Below are 19,152 nucleotides of genomic sequence, written 5' to 3' on the forward strand. Positions count from 1 at the left end.
AGAGCAACTCTAAGTCTTCTCTAATGCTCAGATGCTGGTCAGATAACATACTCATGTATAAAACTTCACTTCAGATCTTTTTGTTGCACTCATAGATTTTTCAGTTTTTCTCACTGAGTAGGATTTTGGGCTGAGCTTAAGGTTGGACACTTTTTTTCCTAGTTTCCATCCCAATTCCACAACACTACATGTACCCTGGGAGATGAATGACATCTCCCACATCTCTCCAAGCTACAATGGAGCATTCACCCCAAAAAGCTCTGAACAGAAGGGATAGAAACAAACTGATAGTCACAGTCAAAGTTAAAAAGTCAGCACTCTTTGTACTCATCTGGGCATTAGTGGATCATACACGATGCAGAAAAATGTTTAACATTTTAAAGTCTGCATTACACTTTTAACCAAAGGAGACATTGGCAGTTTGCTGGTACCTATTTATTGATAAACAATGGATATGGCCAACCTTGCATAAACTGTGGTGAGAACATCTTTAATTACCATTTGTGAGTTCTTCAAGTTGCTGCTGCAGGGTGATGGATGCATTGTATGTCCTGAAAACCTTTGCTGACAGACCTGGCATGAGGGAACCCAGGTACTTATTCAGCAAGGCGGTCTGTCATGGAAACAGAACAGAACCAAGACACAGGAATATATAAAAAAAAAAATAATAATAATAATCCCATCGTGCTCGAACATGTAAAATCTCTTTATTACCACTAGGTGGCACTGTGGTATTTCTATCCCACGCATAGGCTACTTAGCAGTCATCATTTTTCACTTTAAAAAGTTCAGAACACCTTCCACCCTCATGCACTGTGTAGGTATCATTACAATTTTGAACTATTCTAGGCAGAGGCTAGACATTGGGTGGAGTCTCAGCACCACAGAAACAATGAAAGGCTGCAATACTCCTGTGCTAAAATTCATTGTGGGTCATTACAGGTCTGGCAAAAATAGAAATACATTATTCAGATTAAGATTGCAAAAATGATGAAGCCTGGTTTAATCAAAGCGAGGCCACGACTCAGCTTCTAAGGCCACATTTTTGCATGAATGTGAGCCTATTAAATAGAGAACGCATGCTAATGGACATGCAAACATACATGTGCATTCACATGATGGACACGCACACACTGCTACTCCAGCCCCTTGCTAATGATAATTTGCTAATGAGGAACCCAATGCTGCATTAGCCATACTAATGAAGGTGTATGAGAGTCTGAGGGCCAGCATAATTGCCCTTAGCCTCCCTTGCACGAACAAGTGTTTGCCCATGTCATTTACATTGTCATTACTTTTGTTCTAATTTCAGACCTGCTGCAATTTCTCTTCAAAATGCTGCTGCAGTTGAGCTGTTTGACCCGTGTGTGCATGTGTGTGTTAAGGGAGGCTAACATGCACAACGTGGGCTCAGAATTACACACTTGGATTGATTGTTGTGTCACAAAGTCGAAGACTGCTATGCTCATTTTGTAAAATGACATCTAGAGCCTTGTCACGTGACATCTAAAATAAGTGCGCTCACATTCACTGCAAAGATGTTTATCATGAAAAAAAAAAGACCCAAATGTGTTCTGCCATCTAATTCCCATTATGGTTCAATCAGTACAGCCATCTCTCATTTTCAAGTAAAAGTGCCTTCATTCGAACAAGATTGAGTATTAGGGCTGTTAGACTGCTTCAGACTCCACATTAGGATTGAGTGTGGGAGTGCTGCAGTGCATTATGCCTAATGTGAGGTGACGGTCCTTTGGAAAAAAAAAAAAAGAAAAAATCCACGAAGCACTGACAGGAGAGGCGTGAAGTAGCGAGGGATCACTGTAGTGCCAGAGTTGCACTTTATACTTGCAGACAGTTGAGAGTAAACTAACTTTATTAACGTGCAATGCAGTTATATCTAAAAAAAACAAAACAAAAACAAAAAAACGAGATGTCAGACAGCCCCTTCACGCTTTGACATCTCTTTTCTCCCCACCTTAGTGCAGCCATCATATACCACCTCTTATTCCTTCACTCCCCCTCGCCATCCTCTTTCTGCTCTTTGCATGGCCTGGCCTTTTTGCGTGTCAATGAGATGAGCCCAAAGCAGCCATTACCATGCCAACACAACCTGACATTTTCTAACATGCCAAAGGCTGCACGGCAGAAGCAGCATACTTTTGCCGTCAATTGCCCTCCATCTAATCCTGACTCAAGTTGTTTTCCTTTTCCACAAAAGGTGACGGAATGGCAGACCTTCTTATGCCTTATCTGAACTATTTTCTTTCAGCTTCATTCAGCTGTTTTGCTACAAAATGTGAATTCAAACGTTGTATCTCACCTCCAGCTGTGTTGCACTATGGAAACTAAGTGCTTGTCAACAGTCAAAGCACTTAACACTGGGTCACCCGTCTGTAGATTGACATTACTGCTCTACAAGAAGCAATCCTAAACGCGAGCTCCCTGGTCCTTCAGTAAGGACAATCCGTTAGTCTGGGTTATGTTTTCACACATGTTAAATAATGACCCAGAGAAGCTCTGTGTTCTAGTGGTGGAAAAACGGCTGATATCAATTGCCTGCAGATAAATGTTGAAGACTGAAAAGGCGTTTTTATTCAACAAAAAATAAAAAAACACTCACACTGAGGCGGTCAAAGAGCTCATCTCCAGGGTCCTTATTTTCCATGAAAAGCTTAAGATTCTTAAATACCTGGTAAAAGAAAAACACGTTTACACATTTTGTCATGACAGCTACACAATGAAACTTCTTAAATTAGCCAAAGTGTCAAGCCAACCTGCTAAATAAAAAAAGGCTCATCTGAGCTCTCAGCTCACATTGCATGACATTACCCTTCAATGTTGAGTGCAAAGATAAGGCACACCAGAGGTATGCCACCCTCTGCATTTTTGAGTCATTGATTTCACAAATGGAAATGTTTAAAATTCAGAGTGACATTTAGCAATCTCACACATTTCTTGGGTATTATTTTTGCTATTAGGCAGGGGACCAATTAATTGTGTCCAATATACTGCTTTTGTATGCACTCATTTAAATACCACGCACGCGCGCACACACTCACACACACAAAGAACAACAGTTACTGTGAATATATCAACTGCCAAGCATACAAAAATGCAGCACTTAATTGACCATCCTTTTAAAATGTATATAATTTTCACTCACACAATCATAAGTAACTTCCAAAATAATTTTCACATTAAAGGCAACATGCATTTATGAATCTCAAATTCCATGCAGTGTGACAAAGATTCTAATACTTTCACCTCACAAAGAGGACCCAGTTTTAGCATTGCCAATTAAGTATTGATCTTTTAGAATGATCATGCTGGGGTTAAAAAAACAAACAAAAAAAGTCAAAATCAGGCAAGATATGCCCAGTAACCCACATAGTAACCCCAACACTACATGTGTAAAATATTTTTATTAGCACTGCCATATAACATATACAGTATATGATGAAAAATAAACATCTACCTATGTCTGTAAGACTGCCCTGCCCCTTTGAAAAATAAAAAAAAAATGTGTACAAAAAAAAAAATCACAAATTTCAAACGTGTTTATATTTTATCAGGCAGAGAAATAGGCAATTAGCGAACGTTACAAAATGCCCACCAATACCGAACATGACAAATCTTAATTATTCACACTGTTCTTTCCATGATCAGCAACCACAAAAGTTTGCGTGTTACCTTATGGATGACTGGGACTTTGTTGTAGTAGCGAATGGAATCCTTGCCCAGGAAATCAAATTCTACCACACAAGTGTTGCCATCCAGATGCTCATGGAGTGTGATGTGCTCGACACGTAGCGAACAACAGCCCACTGTGTCTGCAGTCTCTCCCTCCTCTTTTTCGTTACCGGCTCTCAGCGCCAGCTTTTTCGAGACAAAAATGTAGAGATCAATATCAAATCCACAACAGACGTTCCATCTTCATTACACAATTTCAGAACAAGTGTTTCCAAATCAAATCAACATCAGTTTCACAAGTTTACAAGACCAACAGCCTATGTAAGGTTTGTTGCAGTCTTGCAGACCTGCAAAAAATGAAGCGCTTGGAATATCAAAATATTTCCATGTTTTGGGAAAGCAATATAGTTAAGACACAAGGATGCATTATGTTTTTCATGCCGATTTTCATACCGACCAACCTCAAAACACTTTCACAGCCAGTCAGACAAGGCTGGGGTAAATGGAAGGGTCTCTGGCATAAAAAGTGCGGGAGACAGTGGTAGTCCTGAGACCTAGCAGGACAAGTTGGCAGTCATACACCGGCAGTAGGTAGTAACAACGACCGAACTGATATGTCCATTGTTCAAATTGGTATTATCCACAAATGTATACATTTACTGTCAATTTTAAACTAGAAAATGGTAAATGGTTATTTCTTTATTACGAAGTCAAATTAAACGTCATTTTATGATTTTGTATTTGTGAAAGAAAAAATGATTTTGTGGTTGGATTTTACAAGTCTTCAACAATGCTTGGATGTGTAATTTCTAAAAACATGATACAGTAAATTTGTCAAGTAGTGCACACTGAACGTTACGATTGAAAGCTGAACTACTTGGCAAAGTCAAAAGGAAAGAAAAGATTGCTATCACCAATTTTGACAGATCCTCAGCTTAAATTTGTATATATGGCCCTTGATCACGAGTTTGAAAATTTTCACAAGCACTTTGTTTATAATCTGCTTGCTCCCCAAGAAAAAACATAAACTCCCCCAAACCATTTGCTAATCAGAAGAAACCTTGAAAAGGGAACACGGAAGGAGAAAGAAGAGGTTACATATGATCAAATCTCCTTGCAAAAGGCATTTTATCTTACATGAGATGACAGAAAAGGTCATCATGACACAGTATTGATTTTTACACATGCTCATGAGTCTTTGAATTAGACCTGAGCATTAAGAAAGACCTGTGTGACAGGCTCCTCTTAATGATGTGTCAGAAAGGGAAACTTGGCATTCCCATTACTTGATTCATGTACTTAATCTTCAAATCAGACCTTGTCAATGAAGTAAAGGGCCACAGCTCTCTGTCGAATGCGCATCTCTTTTGACTTCATATCATCAAGATACTGAGTACGAATGCCCTCAACATGTGCCTTAAGTTTGCGAGCGAGCTCATATTTTTCCCAGTCCTTTTCACCCTGCAATGAAAGAATGTCAAGGAACTTATTGAGTAAAACAAGAAAAATAAATTACGTAACAATATTAGATAACAGCTCACTTATGTAGACAAACAAAATCTGCAGTGCAAATATCCTAAAAACAGAATGTGTGTTGTTCATGTCAGAGCCACCAAAAAATAATATTTCCCAGACTAACTTTGAGTTTGGAGTTGGCATTCAGCATGACATATTTAATGGCCCCTTGGATGTTTTCAGTCCAACTGGCCAACCATGTCACAGTGTTGTCATGTCGAACTTCCTTCCACTGATGACCAGCAGGAGGCACAGGGATGAGGGAGTCCCTGTGGCACATAGAGCAAAAAATCACAGAAGAGCCAAAGCACATTTTACTATAAGCAACCATTCAGATATACTTTGGCTGCATGGTGTACCTTTTGTCATGGGCTTGCTATATTAGTGGCTTTACACAAAAATTTGATCTTCAGAAGGGAAGGGGGCGGCATGGGCTACTAATACTGATAGACCAGCGGTCCCCAACCACCGGTCGGCGGACCGGTACCGGTCTGTGGATCAACTGGTATCGGGCTGTGTGGGCTGCACCCGAAATAATGTTTTGGAGATGATTTAGTCTAACGGTTCATAGATTCGAGCTTGATCTTAGTTTTTTTGGCGTCGCTTCTGGGCACTGTTGATATTACATACACAGTGAGAAGGTTGGGGACCGCTGTGATAAGGCAAAAATTTACTACTTTGGAAAACTCTGCAATCACTAAACTTTTGGTCAGGTCCCCTGCCTTCATATAAGCATCGCATCACATCTCTATATGTGTTGCTTCTCTCACTTGCTGCAGTTGATGATGACATCTTCAGGCTGGATCCTTTTTTTCAGCTTGCCTTGTTTGGGATGCTCGCCTCTACCCCTGAACAGCCCTGGAGGCTCAATCTTAAAGTTGCCAATACGTTCATTGTGGTGGTCTAGCAGACAGTATCCATATTCATCCACAATCTTCTGATTGGCCTCCTTCAAAGCCTGCAACGGGATAAATATGCACACCAAAACCAAATAATAGAAACTATACCATCAAAGATACCATCACAATTGAAACCTGTACAAAGAGGAACAATGCAGCAATGTACAAATGTTGCAGACACAGTTATTGGAGTAAGAGACTCTCAATTACTCAATTGCTGTAACCCCAGCAAATGCATTTTGTCTTAGTTGAAATCACAACAGCCTTTTACAGATGTTAACATTAAGCATGTTATTAACAAATTGTGCTTGATTAAGAGAGCAAGCATGAACATGCCTATGGCTTTTGTTTTTTTTGGTTGTTTTTTTTTTATGCTTGGCTACATTTGAAAAGCCCCTTTAAATACCTTTGGTCTTTGTCTGATATTTACATTTGTGTGAGACCATGTTAAATAAGTTTGACGTCAGACCACATTACTACCCTGCACATCCATTTGTCAAAAGCTGAGCAGCACTCTATTTGCTCATACATTATGCGTAGCTACAGCACAAAGCAGTTACTTCTGATCCTTACCTATTCTGTTGTGTGGAAATTCAGTATAGTACAGAGGTGGACTAAATAAATACGAATACAGTGGACCCCCAGGTTACAATGTCCCTGGATTACGTTTTTTTCGTCCCCTCTTTAAAGCATTTATCCCACTTTACGATTCACATCAACAACTCTCATGACCTGTGGGATCGATTGTGTTAGTTGTTTTGCCTCCCTTTTGAGGGGTTTTTAGGTAATTGCTCTTATTTTCTGTTGGCGTCAAACTGCCTCTGCTGCAACACGTCACTAAAATGCTGGTTTACTATTGGTCAGTGTGATGGGGTCACAAAGATGCTGGTCTGCTATTGGCACACAGGGTCACAAAGATGGCTTCCTAAAGACTTGATCTCGTCGATATCGTATTCATTATGCATTTTAGTGCTTAATTCAGAGGACCTCATCATCAGAGAGAGGTAAGAAGATGATTTAAATGGAATTAAAAATGGAGACAATCAAGAAATACGAAGAAAGCTAAGCTAGCCTAGCCTGGGCTACCCTTACAAGGGAATATGGCCATAACAAGCGTCACTCGAAGGTAAATAAATCCTTTATGTATTTTTATGATGTTATTTAACTGTATGCAAGTACATCCTGTTAGTAACACTTACTATACTATTTTGATGCCAATTTTTAATATCTATATACAATATTTATGTTTTTAGCTGGGGTTTTATACAAATTAGGTAATTAACATAGGTTTGGATTGCCCGCCATACGGCGAATTCGCTTAACGATCCCAAGATCCGCAGAACAGATTAATCTCATAAACCGGGAGCACACTGTACCATGAATGTCCTGGATTATGCAAAATCAAACCAGTTACAAGCTAGAAAGCATCCACGACTGCTAATGGGTGAGTGACAAGGGTGTTATTTGTGTGTGCTGAACAGCAGGGTTAATATTTCCAATCAGTGTAATTATTTCCCAATAAATTGACCGATGCAGTGTTTTTCAAAAGTTCTGCTGGTGGAGTAGACCTTTACAGCCACCAATTACGGTACGGATTAAAAATTTTCCACACCACGCAACCCAATACATACATGTAGTAAATCGTTATCTTACCTGTTTGTCCTCCTTGCTCATGTTTTTTCTTTTCTCTACCATTGCTTTATGCATTGCATGCATTTCTCCGAAATCACACTTGTTAAGATCTTGAATTAACAACCTCTCCTCATGAGTCATCTCCTAAAACAAGGTGAAAAGTTAGTAAGACTATGCTGTATTGGCACAGAGGGAAAATTCTCTAAACCTATCATTTCGATGTAAAACCCTGTATATTAAGACCCATATTTGATCATTTGTGACAATGTAATGTGACAAGTAGTAAAAATAAAAAATAAAAATAAAAATAAAAAATAAAAATAAAATCCAGTATTGTGTGTGTATGTCAGGCAGTCTTGCAGAACTTTAAATTGTTGATCTAAAAGATATACTTTTTCATAAAGACTGGTACCAGAGCACCAATCAACAGTTTCTCTTGTACACTTTATGGATCATTTCAAATGTTAAAAGGTGTAAAAAAGAACATGTTGGGCTTTTACTAACCCGAAACTATAAATCCCAGGAAAAAAGCTTCAACTGACTCAAAATTGTCAGAACATGACAGTGATGAAAGTAACATTTTTTTTTCAGTAACGTGCAATCCCAATACTTGTTTTCCTTTTTAAATCAAAGTAAACAGTGCATTACAGGCAAAAAAAATGCTCTTCATTTCAGGTGTCAGACTCATAAGTAACTATCACAAATAACTTGTCCAAAAGTGATGACAATAAACACTGAGCAGGAATTTAATGAGTTTGTTGTCTTAGTCATGAAGTGCCACCAATGCACATTGTGTAAAATCAAATGAGTTTGCAATGCAAATTCTGGCCTGCAGAGCAACATACTTATCAGTGTACACTTACACAAGCACAGTGGCTGTACGGACATCCAGTCACTCAGCGTATCTAAGCATGACTGACAAAAGACAGGAGGTGGGTATTGAGGGCAGTGGAGCGAGAAGAGTTTTTTCCGCCTCTAATATAACAGTTTAATTGGATTTGTTCTTATGCAGAGAAGCTACTTGTATGGATTAGCATATCAATGCAAATTATATTTTCAAGTGCATTGAGCACTAACCAGTGCAAAATTAATTGTGCATGATACACCCCCAGGCTCTGTGCATCATTTTTCCTGCACTAAAGACACCCTGATTGATAACAGTGTCAACAATGTTAGCTTTATTTAAACATTTCAATATTTACAAAAGGTGCATTGCACTTGACAAACCAGGAAAACAAGCAGGTCGCATGATAAAAAAATAAAAAATCAACTTTAAAGAACAATGTAATCAGATATGGAAAAGATACTGTGCAAGTGAGCATCGTAAACGTTATGTGCTTTATTTTTTCATATTTAATGTTACAGCCTAAAGCGAATGCAATCCCCACGTAAAATAAAAACGAGACATACGAGTTATTTGCCCTGATGTTTATTGCGGTCTTGTATGTTTCATCTTTACACATTTCAACCACACTTTCCAGCAACAATTCATACCGTAGAACTAACAATCATAAAACTGATGTCGGTTACAGCTAACATTGTACATATTCACATTAAAACACATAAATGCCGCTTTGGGCTACTCTAAACCAACCTCTAAACACTTCCTCTTAAATCAGTAGTTAATAGCGTTCTGTCGCTTCTGACGTTAACTTTGTTAGCACGTTAGTGAAAAGGCTGAACAACAGAACACACAGGAAGCACAGTTACTTTGCATGACCTTAAACCTAAACATTAGTAAACTGAGATGCTCAAAATGATCCAAAAATAAATATTATTGCGCCTGTGAACTTGTAAATGATGCCTAGATGACTAGAAACGTAAAATAAAAACATTTAAATGAAACAAACAAAGTCGTCTGCACCAGTGCTGTTTCAAGGGAAACAAATGAATTGTATTCCAATTAATTAAGGGGCGTTTTTGGAGAGCTTGGGACATAGGCTACTGACATGTAAAAAGCGCCTCTACTTACGAAAAATCCACATTAAATAATGACTTCTGGAACAAATGTAATAAGTAAGTAGCGGTACCAAAGTACAGTAGTGTGTTTGTACCTTAAGTGATACAGGTTACATCTAGCTACAGTATCCATTTTCTAAAGCCACTTATTGTCATTGCCACCCAATTGCAGGGCACACAGAGACAAACAACCATCGCACCCAATCCCACATAAGGATATTTCAGAGTCCTTAGATGTGGTATGGCTCAGTGGTAGAGTATTTGGACTCCAATCTGAGAGGCTGTGAGTTCCGTGCCCCGACCATATCAGTGTCTTTGAGGACGACACTGAATTCCTAGTTGCTCCTGATGCTCTGTCATTAGTAGATAAACGACTAATTTGTGCAAAGCACTATTAGTACCAAGTGAAAGGCCGGAGGAAGCTGGAGTTCCTAAAGAGAAACCACTCGGGCACAGGCAGAACAGAACTCCACACAAGAAGGCGGAAGAGGTGAAAATGCTAACCACTCTTCCAACGTAATGTCTCATACAGGTTACAATATTTCTTAAAACAAAGCAGAAAAAAGCTTAAATTGCATTTTATCCATCTCATGCAATGTTCTACCATGCTACATTTGTTTAGAATGAATTAATATAAATACCTTTTTCCTTTACTGACCATTTTAATAAAATTAATTTTAGTTGTAATGCTTTAAAACTGGCAAATCAATCAGTGTTTTGGAGAATGGGTATAGAAGAACGTTTCAAAATGTTACAATCACTCATTTAGTCAAGTTTATTTATATAGCCCGAAATCACAGCAGTCTCAAAGGGTTTCACGGGTGAAAAAGAAGTCATACAGATTATCATAAATACACAACAAAGCTCCCAGGAGGGGAAAGAAAAACTCATAGAGGCCATCTGGGCGAAAATAAGAAACCTTCAGAAGGGACCACAGACCCATTTCCACTTACTTGTCTCCAATCGGTGAAGAAGTTGTCACGAAAGACCTTTTTAGTAGTGTAGTCCTGATCTAACATTCGAGCAAAGAACAAAGCCACCTCCTCAGCTGCCAAGCTCAGTCTCACTGGCTTGCCTGTGCACAAAAAGCAAAACAGTGCTGTGATGATTGAGCAAACAAAGTAAGATGATTTATTTATATTTAATGTACTTTGTGCTTAGAATTGTTACCTGGCACATTACTAAACCCTTTCATCAAAATGATCATTTAGTTAAATTTGCCAAAAAAAGGATGCACCTGTGTATATTTGTTCATTTCTGGGTCAAATTCTAGTATTTTCAATGTTACCGTGTATAGGACGCACCAAGAGTTTGGCAACAACACGATAGCAAAACAGAATAAATCTAATCTTTTGAAAATTCTTGATATTTTTTTGATTTGCATATCCCAAGTTATATATTTGTTATGGGTTAAGTGTAGTTCATATTTCCCAAATTGTGAGCAGTCAGTGAACACAGCACCAGTATAAAAAATGTGCGAAGAAGAAAATGAGATAAGGCCATTTTGAGAGTCTTTTCTTGTTAAGACATTCAACGTTATACTTGCGCCATAGAGGCAGCATTCCAAGAACTTAGAAAAAATAAAAAATAGAAAAAACACACAAGTGTGAGGGAGGAAATTAAAAAAAAAAAAATGTCAAACAGAGACGATGAAATAGCTGAATTCTAATTACTTGGCTACTGTAAGTGCAATAAAACAACATAAATAATGATGAAAAAAAATGTGGTAAATTTAATTTAACTTGAATTTAATTGATATGACAAGTAAGTAAATAAAACGATTTGAAGATGTATTCACTAGAAACAGGCTCTCAACGAGGGATCACCAACACAGACCAGGTGGCCCACAGCCTTGTTCTAAAGAAGCTCACCAGTGATAGGGCAGTTTTATGTTTTCAGAACACTGTAAAAGTGATCACTTGAAACTGTGAACACTGGCAGGGATTTGGAAAAAAAGGATAGCGTTTTAGAGTGATATTGGTTAGTGTTCCAATTATTGTGATAAAGTACAGTATTAAAAGTCACCCTGGAGTACGAATAGTATATTTGAATATGCACAAGTCACACCTGAGCGTAAGTCGCAGGACTCAGAAAACAGGTGATAGCTGCCCTTTGTCAGAAATCAAGCAGTCAGAACGTGCTTCCTTCACAGAAACTCATTTATCACGACTGTGCTGCCATGAATGACAAGTTTGCATCGTATTGAGTATTTTTGACGAAATGAGCACCAACCTTTGGACTCTGTTGTGAACACTGTATAGCAATGACGGTATTATCCACAGTGCTTCTGTTTAAATCACACATGTACTATGCAATCAATTGTCGATGTAACTAGTTGACTTTGCAGCCCAATTTGAAACATTTCCTATACATTGTTTTTACAGATAAAAATTGATATTGGAAGCCTGTTTTTGATAGCTGGAGATTAAAAGACACCCCCCTTAAGTACATTCTCTTAGGGAGCTCACATACCTTGGTAGTAGAAATTAACATTGTCTGGTAGGGGCTCGTAATCAGGCGGAAAATAGGGTCCTTTGTGTTCCAGAAACTTCCATTTTACCCCAGCTTCGTACTTCTCTTCTTCCCACCTGATGGGGTGTCAAATATGAGGATACATTAGACAATTGTAATAGCTCAGGTGAAGTCAGAGAAAGAGGGAGAATGAGCACTAGCTCACTAAAAGTTGAAAAAAGGTATCTTCAAACCATCGCCAGCGGCTCGTCTCCTCTTCTTTCAGTTTCAGCTTCAATTCTCTTGCTTCCTTAATATCCTTTGTCTTAGACTTTATGGAGACTGATTGCTCTCCTTCCTCTACCTTCACATCCTGTGTGTAGAAATACTTAAATTGTGCATTCAGTTCCTCCCAAAATTGACATTTCTTACAACTCACGTGCGTGATGATGAGAGATTGAGCTGGGGAGACTGCTTCAGACAGATTTACCCTTTTAGTTTTTTTCTTTGTATTCTTTTTCAGAGGATCTCCATCACTTTTTCCTTCCACTAAACACTGCTTTTCTTCATTTATTCTGCACACACACACACACACACACGTTATATATATATATATATATATATATATATATATATACTGTACATACATCTATATACTGTACATCCAACACGATTCAGCAGAAATTAGAATGTATATTTTGTTGAGAACATATTTCTGGACACAGCAATAGTTTTCACATTACACGAAGGAAGCACATGGACTGTACTAATTCTTTTTTATTTGGCGAGCTTAGCAGAACATTTTGGGGGAAAAAAAAAACAGTTTAACTTAATCTTCACAATCACCTTATACAACGGTGTCATTCCAACATTGTGATCTTTTTTGTTTTTTTCCCCTCTAGCCTTTTCCATCTGTACCATTCCTATTGTAGCTTAACAGTTTTTAACAAAATCAGTTGTCAACCACCTTAGAATTCAAACATTCACTTACGTTCCTGTGTCTCTGGTAGGAACATCAGCAGGCTCATCTTTGAATTTCCTTTTCACAGCTTTCTTCTTTGTAGTGAGATTATCATTGCCTGGTGCACTAAATCACACATGTGCAAACACACACACACACACACACACACACACACACACACACACACAAACCCACCAAAATAACATTAAAAGTATTATTTTGTGTCATTGAGCCGATGATGACTTAACCACTTAATATGGCATTGTTCATTGTCATGCTGTCATTTCATGTTCATGGCACCAAGACCACCAGCCAAAATCAACAGCCTAAATGTTTTTCCTTTCTCCTTTCAAAACAAGGGTCTCAAAAATGGGTGTTTTAGAGAAAAAAAAAATGTAACCCAACATTTGTGATTTTTTTTTTAATTATTTTATCTACCTTTTCACAATTTTGTTTACTACATTTCTCAGATTGGGTAAATTGGGGTAGAATTGGTAGAATTTTTGTTATTTTTTTTTAATTAGCATTTCACACAATTTCCTAACCCTACGCTCGCCATAAAACTTATATTACTGAAGCAGTTATAACGATTTTCATTTTTAACTCCAGTGTGAATTCGTACAATTACAACCTAAAGCATCAGGCATAAACCTTGAAAGCTAGAAATTGGAATAATATTTCGACATATCTTAAATTCTTCATACAGGGTTTGGTTTAAAACATCTGGAAAACAAGCTATTAACAAGTCTAGAAAAACACTGCTGTGAGACAGATTTGACACAGCAAGACTTGGGCCACCATCTGCCATCCCAGCAATCACCCTGCGGAGTACCCAGCTCCTCAAACCATGCAGTCTCATTTATTACATTGGTAAAAAGAGAGATTCAGCACGGGGTATCCCGTAATTCTCCAAATATAAGACACACTTTTTTTTTTGTTTCCAAAAATGGGTTCCAAAAGTATAGGTGTGTCCTATAAACGGTAACTTAAAAAGATTTTTTTTTTTTTTAGCAACACTATTTGAGGATGATTGATCCGTCAGCCACATTAGCCAAGTTTTGATGCACAGATGTGCATTTTTGTATCGGCCGTATTCTTACTTACAACATTTACCCTGACGGTACGAGCTTGAGGGCAGACATCAGTTGGCTGTTCGCACCAGGTGGCTATTGCAGCTAACAGCAGATCGAGTTAGTTGAGGTTGTTAGGGCATTATTTTTGATAAGAGAAGCAAGCAGACTGAACCACTGTCCAAATCCATCCTTGTTCACACACAGGAATACTGTATTATTATAATGGAGGATCATGTAAAGGTTATGATGTCCCTAGCTGATTCAATTATGAGTGCCAAGGTAAGCAGTCGAGTGCTCAGATTAGAGAAAACGGAAAGATATTCCTTTTGACTGGTTTATTAATTGTGGTCTTTTGACTGCGCAACTTCGGGTGTTTATGGTAAAACGTGTTGCGTGGAGAAGGAAAAACAACTGCTTCTAGCGCATTCAGTTACACTCACAAGGTGTTCACTGAGCATTCATAACATGGGAAATCTGAAACCTTCCTAACTTTTGGCTTCCTAATTTTTGGCAAAATTAACTTGAGTTGCCTCATGAGGAAAATGAAAAACTGCTTCAAGCGCATTCAATGTTACGCTGCCGTGGTATTCACTAACTACTCACAATGTGGGAAATCTGATTCCGGAAAACATGCTGGATGCCGGCATGTATATAAATATATAACTTAGGATATGCACACAAAATATATGAAGAATTTACATAAAATGCTATTCATTCTCTTTTGCTATAGTTTATACATTATTGCCAAAGTGTTGCCGTATCTTATACACGGTAACATAGAAAATACCAAAATTTGACTCAAAATTAAGATGTGTCTCATATTTGTGGAATTGCTGTAGTTATTTCTCCAAAGGTGAATGGGTTTTGTACAAGTTATTTGAACATGAAAATAAAACAATACATTTAGACATAACAAGAGTTGAGGAAACAGGTTTTAGGGACATTCATTTAAGGGTGGGTTGTCAGCTATCACGGATGCTTTTAATTTTTTGCATGCACCTGTGGGAACTTGAGGGGCATTATGGTAAATGCAGCACCTCCTGCTGTCCATAGCTATAACAGACGGGGCTGAGTGCCATCCCCCATGTAATATAATTTAATAATTAGACCTACGACTATATTTAAAACATAGGTGTCGAACTCCAGCCCTCGAGGGCCGGCATCCAGCATGTTTTCCGGTTTTCTTTCCCAAACACACCTGATTCAAATGATTAGTTCATTAGCAAGCTCTGCAGGAGCTCCAAAATGATCCCAAACATTTTAATCGGGTGTTTTTGATGGAAAAGGTTTAAAAACATGTAGGATACCGGCCCTCGAGGACTGGAGTTCGACATCTGTGATTTAAAACATACTGCAGGTCATTAGGAGCACATTTATTTATAAGTTTTTGAAATTTATAATAATTTATTCATTTCTAATGAAAAAAACGGTCTAAATCTTACAGTGTCACTTTAAGACACAGAATGGAATATTTAGAGGTGCCATTTACTGGTATTACGCGAATTTAGCACATACTTTTGGAAGTGCGAACCCAGAGAGCGAGAAGTGAGCGAATACAAATACAATTCACCATTGGTTTCAGTGCAGAATAAAGTGAACCCTACAAAGCTTGGGCAAATGTGTCAACTGGTTAGTTACCCCAGCCTTCCGCAGACATAAAGAAAATGAAAACACAACAATTATTATTATTGTTGTAACGCAATGTCGTTGCCGGCGTTTTCTTTGTACTAGTCATTCTCACTCCCAAACCGATCACCCATCCTCGTGCATGTCATGAAACGTGCGATGTGGAGTGGATGTCCCCTCCCCCCGTTCTCTTCCTTCTCTTTTTATTTACAATAGGCAATCAAAACATCTATTTCCTTTTTTCCCCCCATTCTTATTTGTGATTGACATACAAACCATAAACTCAGACACAAAGTGACATCCAAAACGTGATTTGAATTTCATTGGCCAAAGTTTTCCTCCTTCACTTTCTGTAGCTTAGAGAAACATGACTGCCCCCATCTGGGGGTGCTCCCATTGGAATATAAATAGCAAATACTAAATCTACAAATATATTTTAAAATATGTGTTAGTATGTATGTTGGTTGGCTAGAACATATTTATTTACATCTAATTGAAACATATAGTGAATTTCCAAAATGAATAACGCTTTAAATATTACATAGTCACTTTAAAGAAACATTGTCATTAAAATTCCATCTCTACCTGGAAATGGTTGTTGATTCCAGATTCTCAGTCTTTGTTGCTTTTATCTGCAGAGAGACGAATCAAAGTTCAGCAAACTGAAGAAACACACTAACTATACATGAACAAATTGAGATGGGACATATGCTCATTTCTGTGTTGTGCTCAAGGGCAATTCGGTCATGAATAGGATGGGACAGGGCGCGACTTGAGGATGTTTTCTAAGCCACAGTTACACCTGTGTATGTAAACAGTAGCATCGGAAAATAATGGCTTTGACAGTGTAGTGTAATTTAGTAATTGTATTATATTTCGTTTGCTTGATAGTAGATATGCTTAAAATTGTGGCTGGTGGGAGTGAATGTACTAAATGTGAATGTGTTAAATACCAAGCAAATTTAGGGAAGCTCAAATAAAATGAGAGCTGGTGCACACTGAAAGCTATGCGTGTCTGCTCTGGAGTCAACAGGTAATGGAGCTTGGGATCTGTCAACTGACTGGCAAATTTCAAGGACAAGAATGTAGATGAACTCAAATGGCTGAAACAAACTCCACTTTAGCAGAGATGACACCAACTGTCAACAAGGCTGAAAACTTAGGTCAGCCCAAATACTCAGACTAACCAATTCAGGGTCTAAGTTAACACATCAACATTAACCTACAAAAAAAAAAAAGAAACACTGTAACATCCTTACCTTAGGGCAACTACACCCAAGAAAGTTTTAAAATTAAATTAGTGATCCTAAAACAAAGCTAGAAAAAATTGACATGGCATAATTATCATGGATGGAATGAGACAAAAATCATACGTCTGACAAGATTGAGTCCACAAGAACAAAAGAAGATTTTTATAAAATGTGTGATATGAAATAATGCCTAACTTAAATACTTTTCAAAATGTTTCCTTTTACAAAGAAGACTGCAACAAAATTATCAAAATAGCATGCAACTATAAAAACAAAAAGAAAAGCAAGTTTTTTTCAGCTGCAGCAAAGATGTTTCCTAATACTGAATTGTTTAACAACATAAATACAGCTTCTTTGCTGTGGTGCCTGACACTTTTTTTCAATGTTTACAAACCATATTTGTTTTATCTGCCAGTATTTTACCATCCTTTTCTTCAGCTAGAAAACCAAAATATCTCCACATGGGATTTGAAATTGGTGTAGCCTGATATTCTCCTGTAGGCCTGCAGATATTGAGTTACTTACTAATAATTAAATACATTACTATTAGTAATAGTATTTATTTGGTAAAAATATATGAATATATATCGACACCACCAAAAAACAAAATGTCTACATTTATAAACGACCAACTTTTAGAATTACTTTGATAAACTTTTTTTTTTTTTGCTAAAAACACAGATTTCAGACAACGTCCCTATTAATATTGGTGGTGACGAAGTGACGTCAGCACTACAGAACACACATTTGAGTCAGCCTGGTTTGTTAAAAAGTGGTCATCCTGTCAGCATCAAAACACGCAGTAGTACGTCTACTAAATTGCCTTAGAAAAGTAATCAGACTTCTCTCACCAGCCGATCGAAGGCACCCGAGTGCCGCTAGCTCGCTTCTGCGCTCAAGGATGACAAAAACGTAATTTAAGTGTTTTTTGCGCCCCGAAACAGCGATGTGATTTCAGAATAACGTTGTGAAGTTCGTATCGAAGTAGGGGCTCGTGACTCACTCTGGGGATCAACAATTTGTGTTGTAGTCATCAGTTGTTGCACACGCTTCCAGGAAGAACTTCAAGCGATCGCATCCATACATCACTTGGGATGGTAACGTTGATTTTAAGATCTCATCACGTATGACGAAGTGTTTTATTGTCATTCGTATGACGAAGTGTTTTACTGTCATTCAAAGGAGTTACGAACAGCGCAAGCGCTGTGTTCATCAATATATGAGATTGCCATTGATATGCGGGGACGAAAAATCTCGTGGCCCTCAAATCCCGCGGGATTACGTGGTACTAACAACCAGCCATTATTTAGTAGATTACTGTCATTTCGAAGCCATTAGTTACGATACAATATTACTGTATTTGAAATGTAATGCATTACACTACTATTGCATTAGTTTTATATTACTTTCACCACCATAACTGGAAATATGGATTTGCCAAAAAAACAATTGAAATCATTTGTATTGTATTGTGATCTTTCAAGAAAAGATACTAAATCTTTTTGGTTTTGTATTTTAATCCCTTTATTTCTTAACTCCACAACATTGTGGTGCCTTGTTTATGCTGTAGGCAAAAACAGTGCAATTCACAATTTCAATGTTAATATTCAAAAATAGATTGCTTCAGTGGGGCAAAGAATGGCAGAGAGCCTACATCATTGTGATTGTTTAACGCATTGTTAACATTTGTTTCACTGTTTACACGAGTTTTGTGTGCTTCACCATAACTATTTATAGACTTATTAATAGCAATTGTACAGTGAAAATTAGCGTTAGCTTACCTTGTCATCATTGCTAGTTGAGACAGGGATCTTGCTGACAAGGTTTCCAAATGCTGGTGGATTCACTTTAGGTGTCAAACACAAAGTACACCTAACTATTACATTATTCTTTTCTTTATCTCTGACAAACTGAAAGTAATGGGCATATGTCCATCTTGTGTATGTATTGTCTATATTCAGCCTGTCGTCTGCTGCTGCCGCATCTCTGCTGTAATAGATACTAACTCTGATTTGTAACGAGTAAAATATTACTATTTTTGTGTGAGTAATATATTCCATTACCATGTTAGAGCAAAAAGTAATGCATGACAGTAA

General features: G+C 37.8%; 1 protein-coding gene across 5 annotated transcripts in view; it reads right to left on the reverse strand.

The window, feature by feature from the left end:
• The window catches only part of LOC148422128 (DNA topoisomerase I, mitochondrial), a 28,825-nt gene that overhangs the window by 4,582 nt on the left and 5,091 nt on the right, over positions 1-19,152 (reverse strand). For 3 of the 5 annotated variants that reach the window (XM_088416386.1, XM_088416387.1, XM_088416385.1), the window contains exons 4-16: positions 16,392-16,438; positions 13,138-13,233; positions 12,586-12,721; positions 12,401-12,519; positions 12,168-12,283; positions 10,649-10,770; positions 7,758-7,880; positions 5,976-6,163; positions 5,330-5,474; positions 5,008-5,151; positions 3,691-3,876; positions 2,621-2,689; positions 499-613 (exon numbers count right to left, since the gene is read on the reverse strand). In XM_088416386.1, the coding sequence (XP_088272512.1) occupies positions 499-613; positions 2,621-2,689; positions 3,691-3,876; positions 5,008-5,151; positions 5,330-5,474; positions 5,976-6,163; positions 7,758-7,880; positions 10,649-10,770; positions 12,168-12,283; positions 12,401-12,519; positions 12,586-12,721; positions 13,138-13,233; positions 16,392-16,438 (1,606 nt within the window). Of the gene's footprint in view, positions 1-498; positions 614-2,620; positions 2,690-3,690; positions 3,877-5,007; positions 5,152-5,329; positions 5,475-5,975; positions 6,164-7,757; positions 7,881-10,648; positions 10,771-12,167; positions 12,284-12,400; positions 12,520-12,585; positions 12,722-13,137; positions 13,234-16,391; positions 16,439-17,450; positions 17,535-19,152 lie in introns of those variants that run through there. The other 2 variants (XM_088416388.1, XM_088416389.1) reach the window with 2 other exon arrangements.

This window comes from Hippichthys cyanospilos, chromosome 6, assembly GCF_059441005.1.
Source record: "Hippichthys cyanospilos isolate Australia breed blue-spotted pipefish chromosome 6, RoL_Hcya_1.0, whole genome shotgun sequence".
NCBI lineage: Eukaryota > Metazoa > Chordata > Actinopteri > Syngnathiformes > Syngnathidae > Hippichthys > Hippichthys cyanospilos.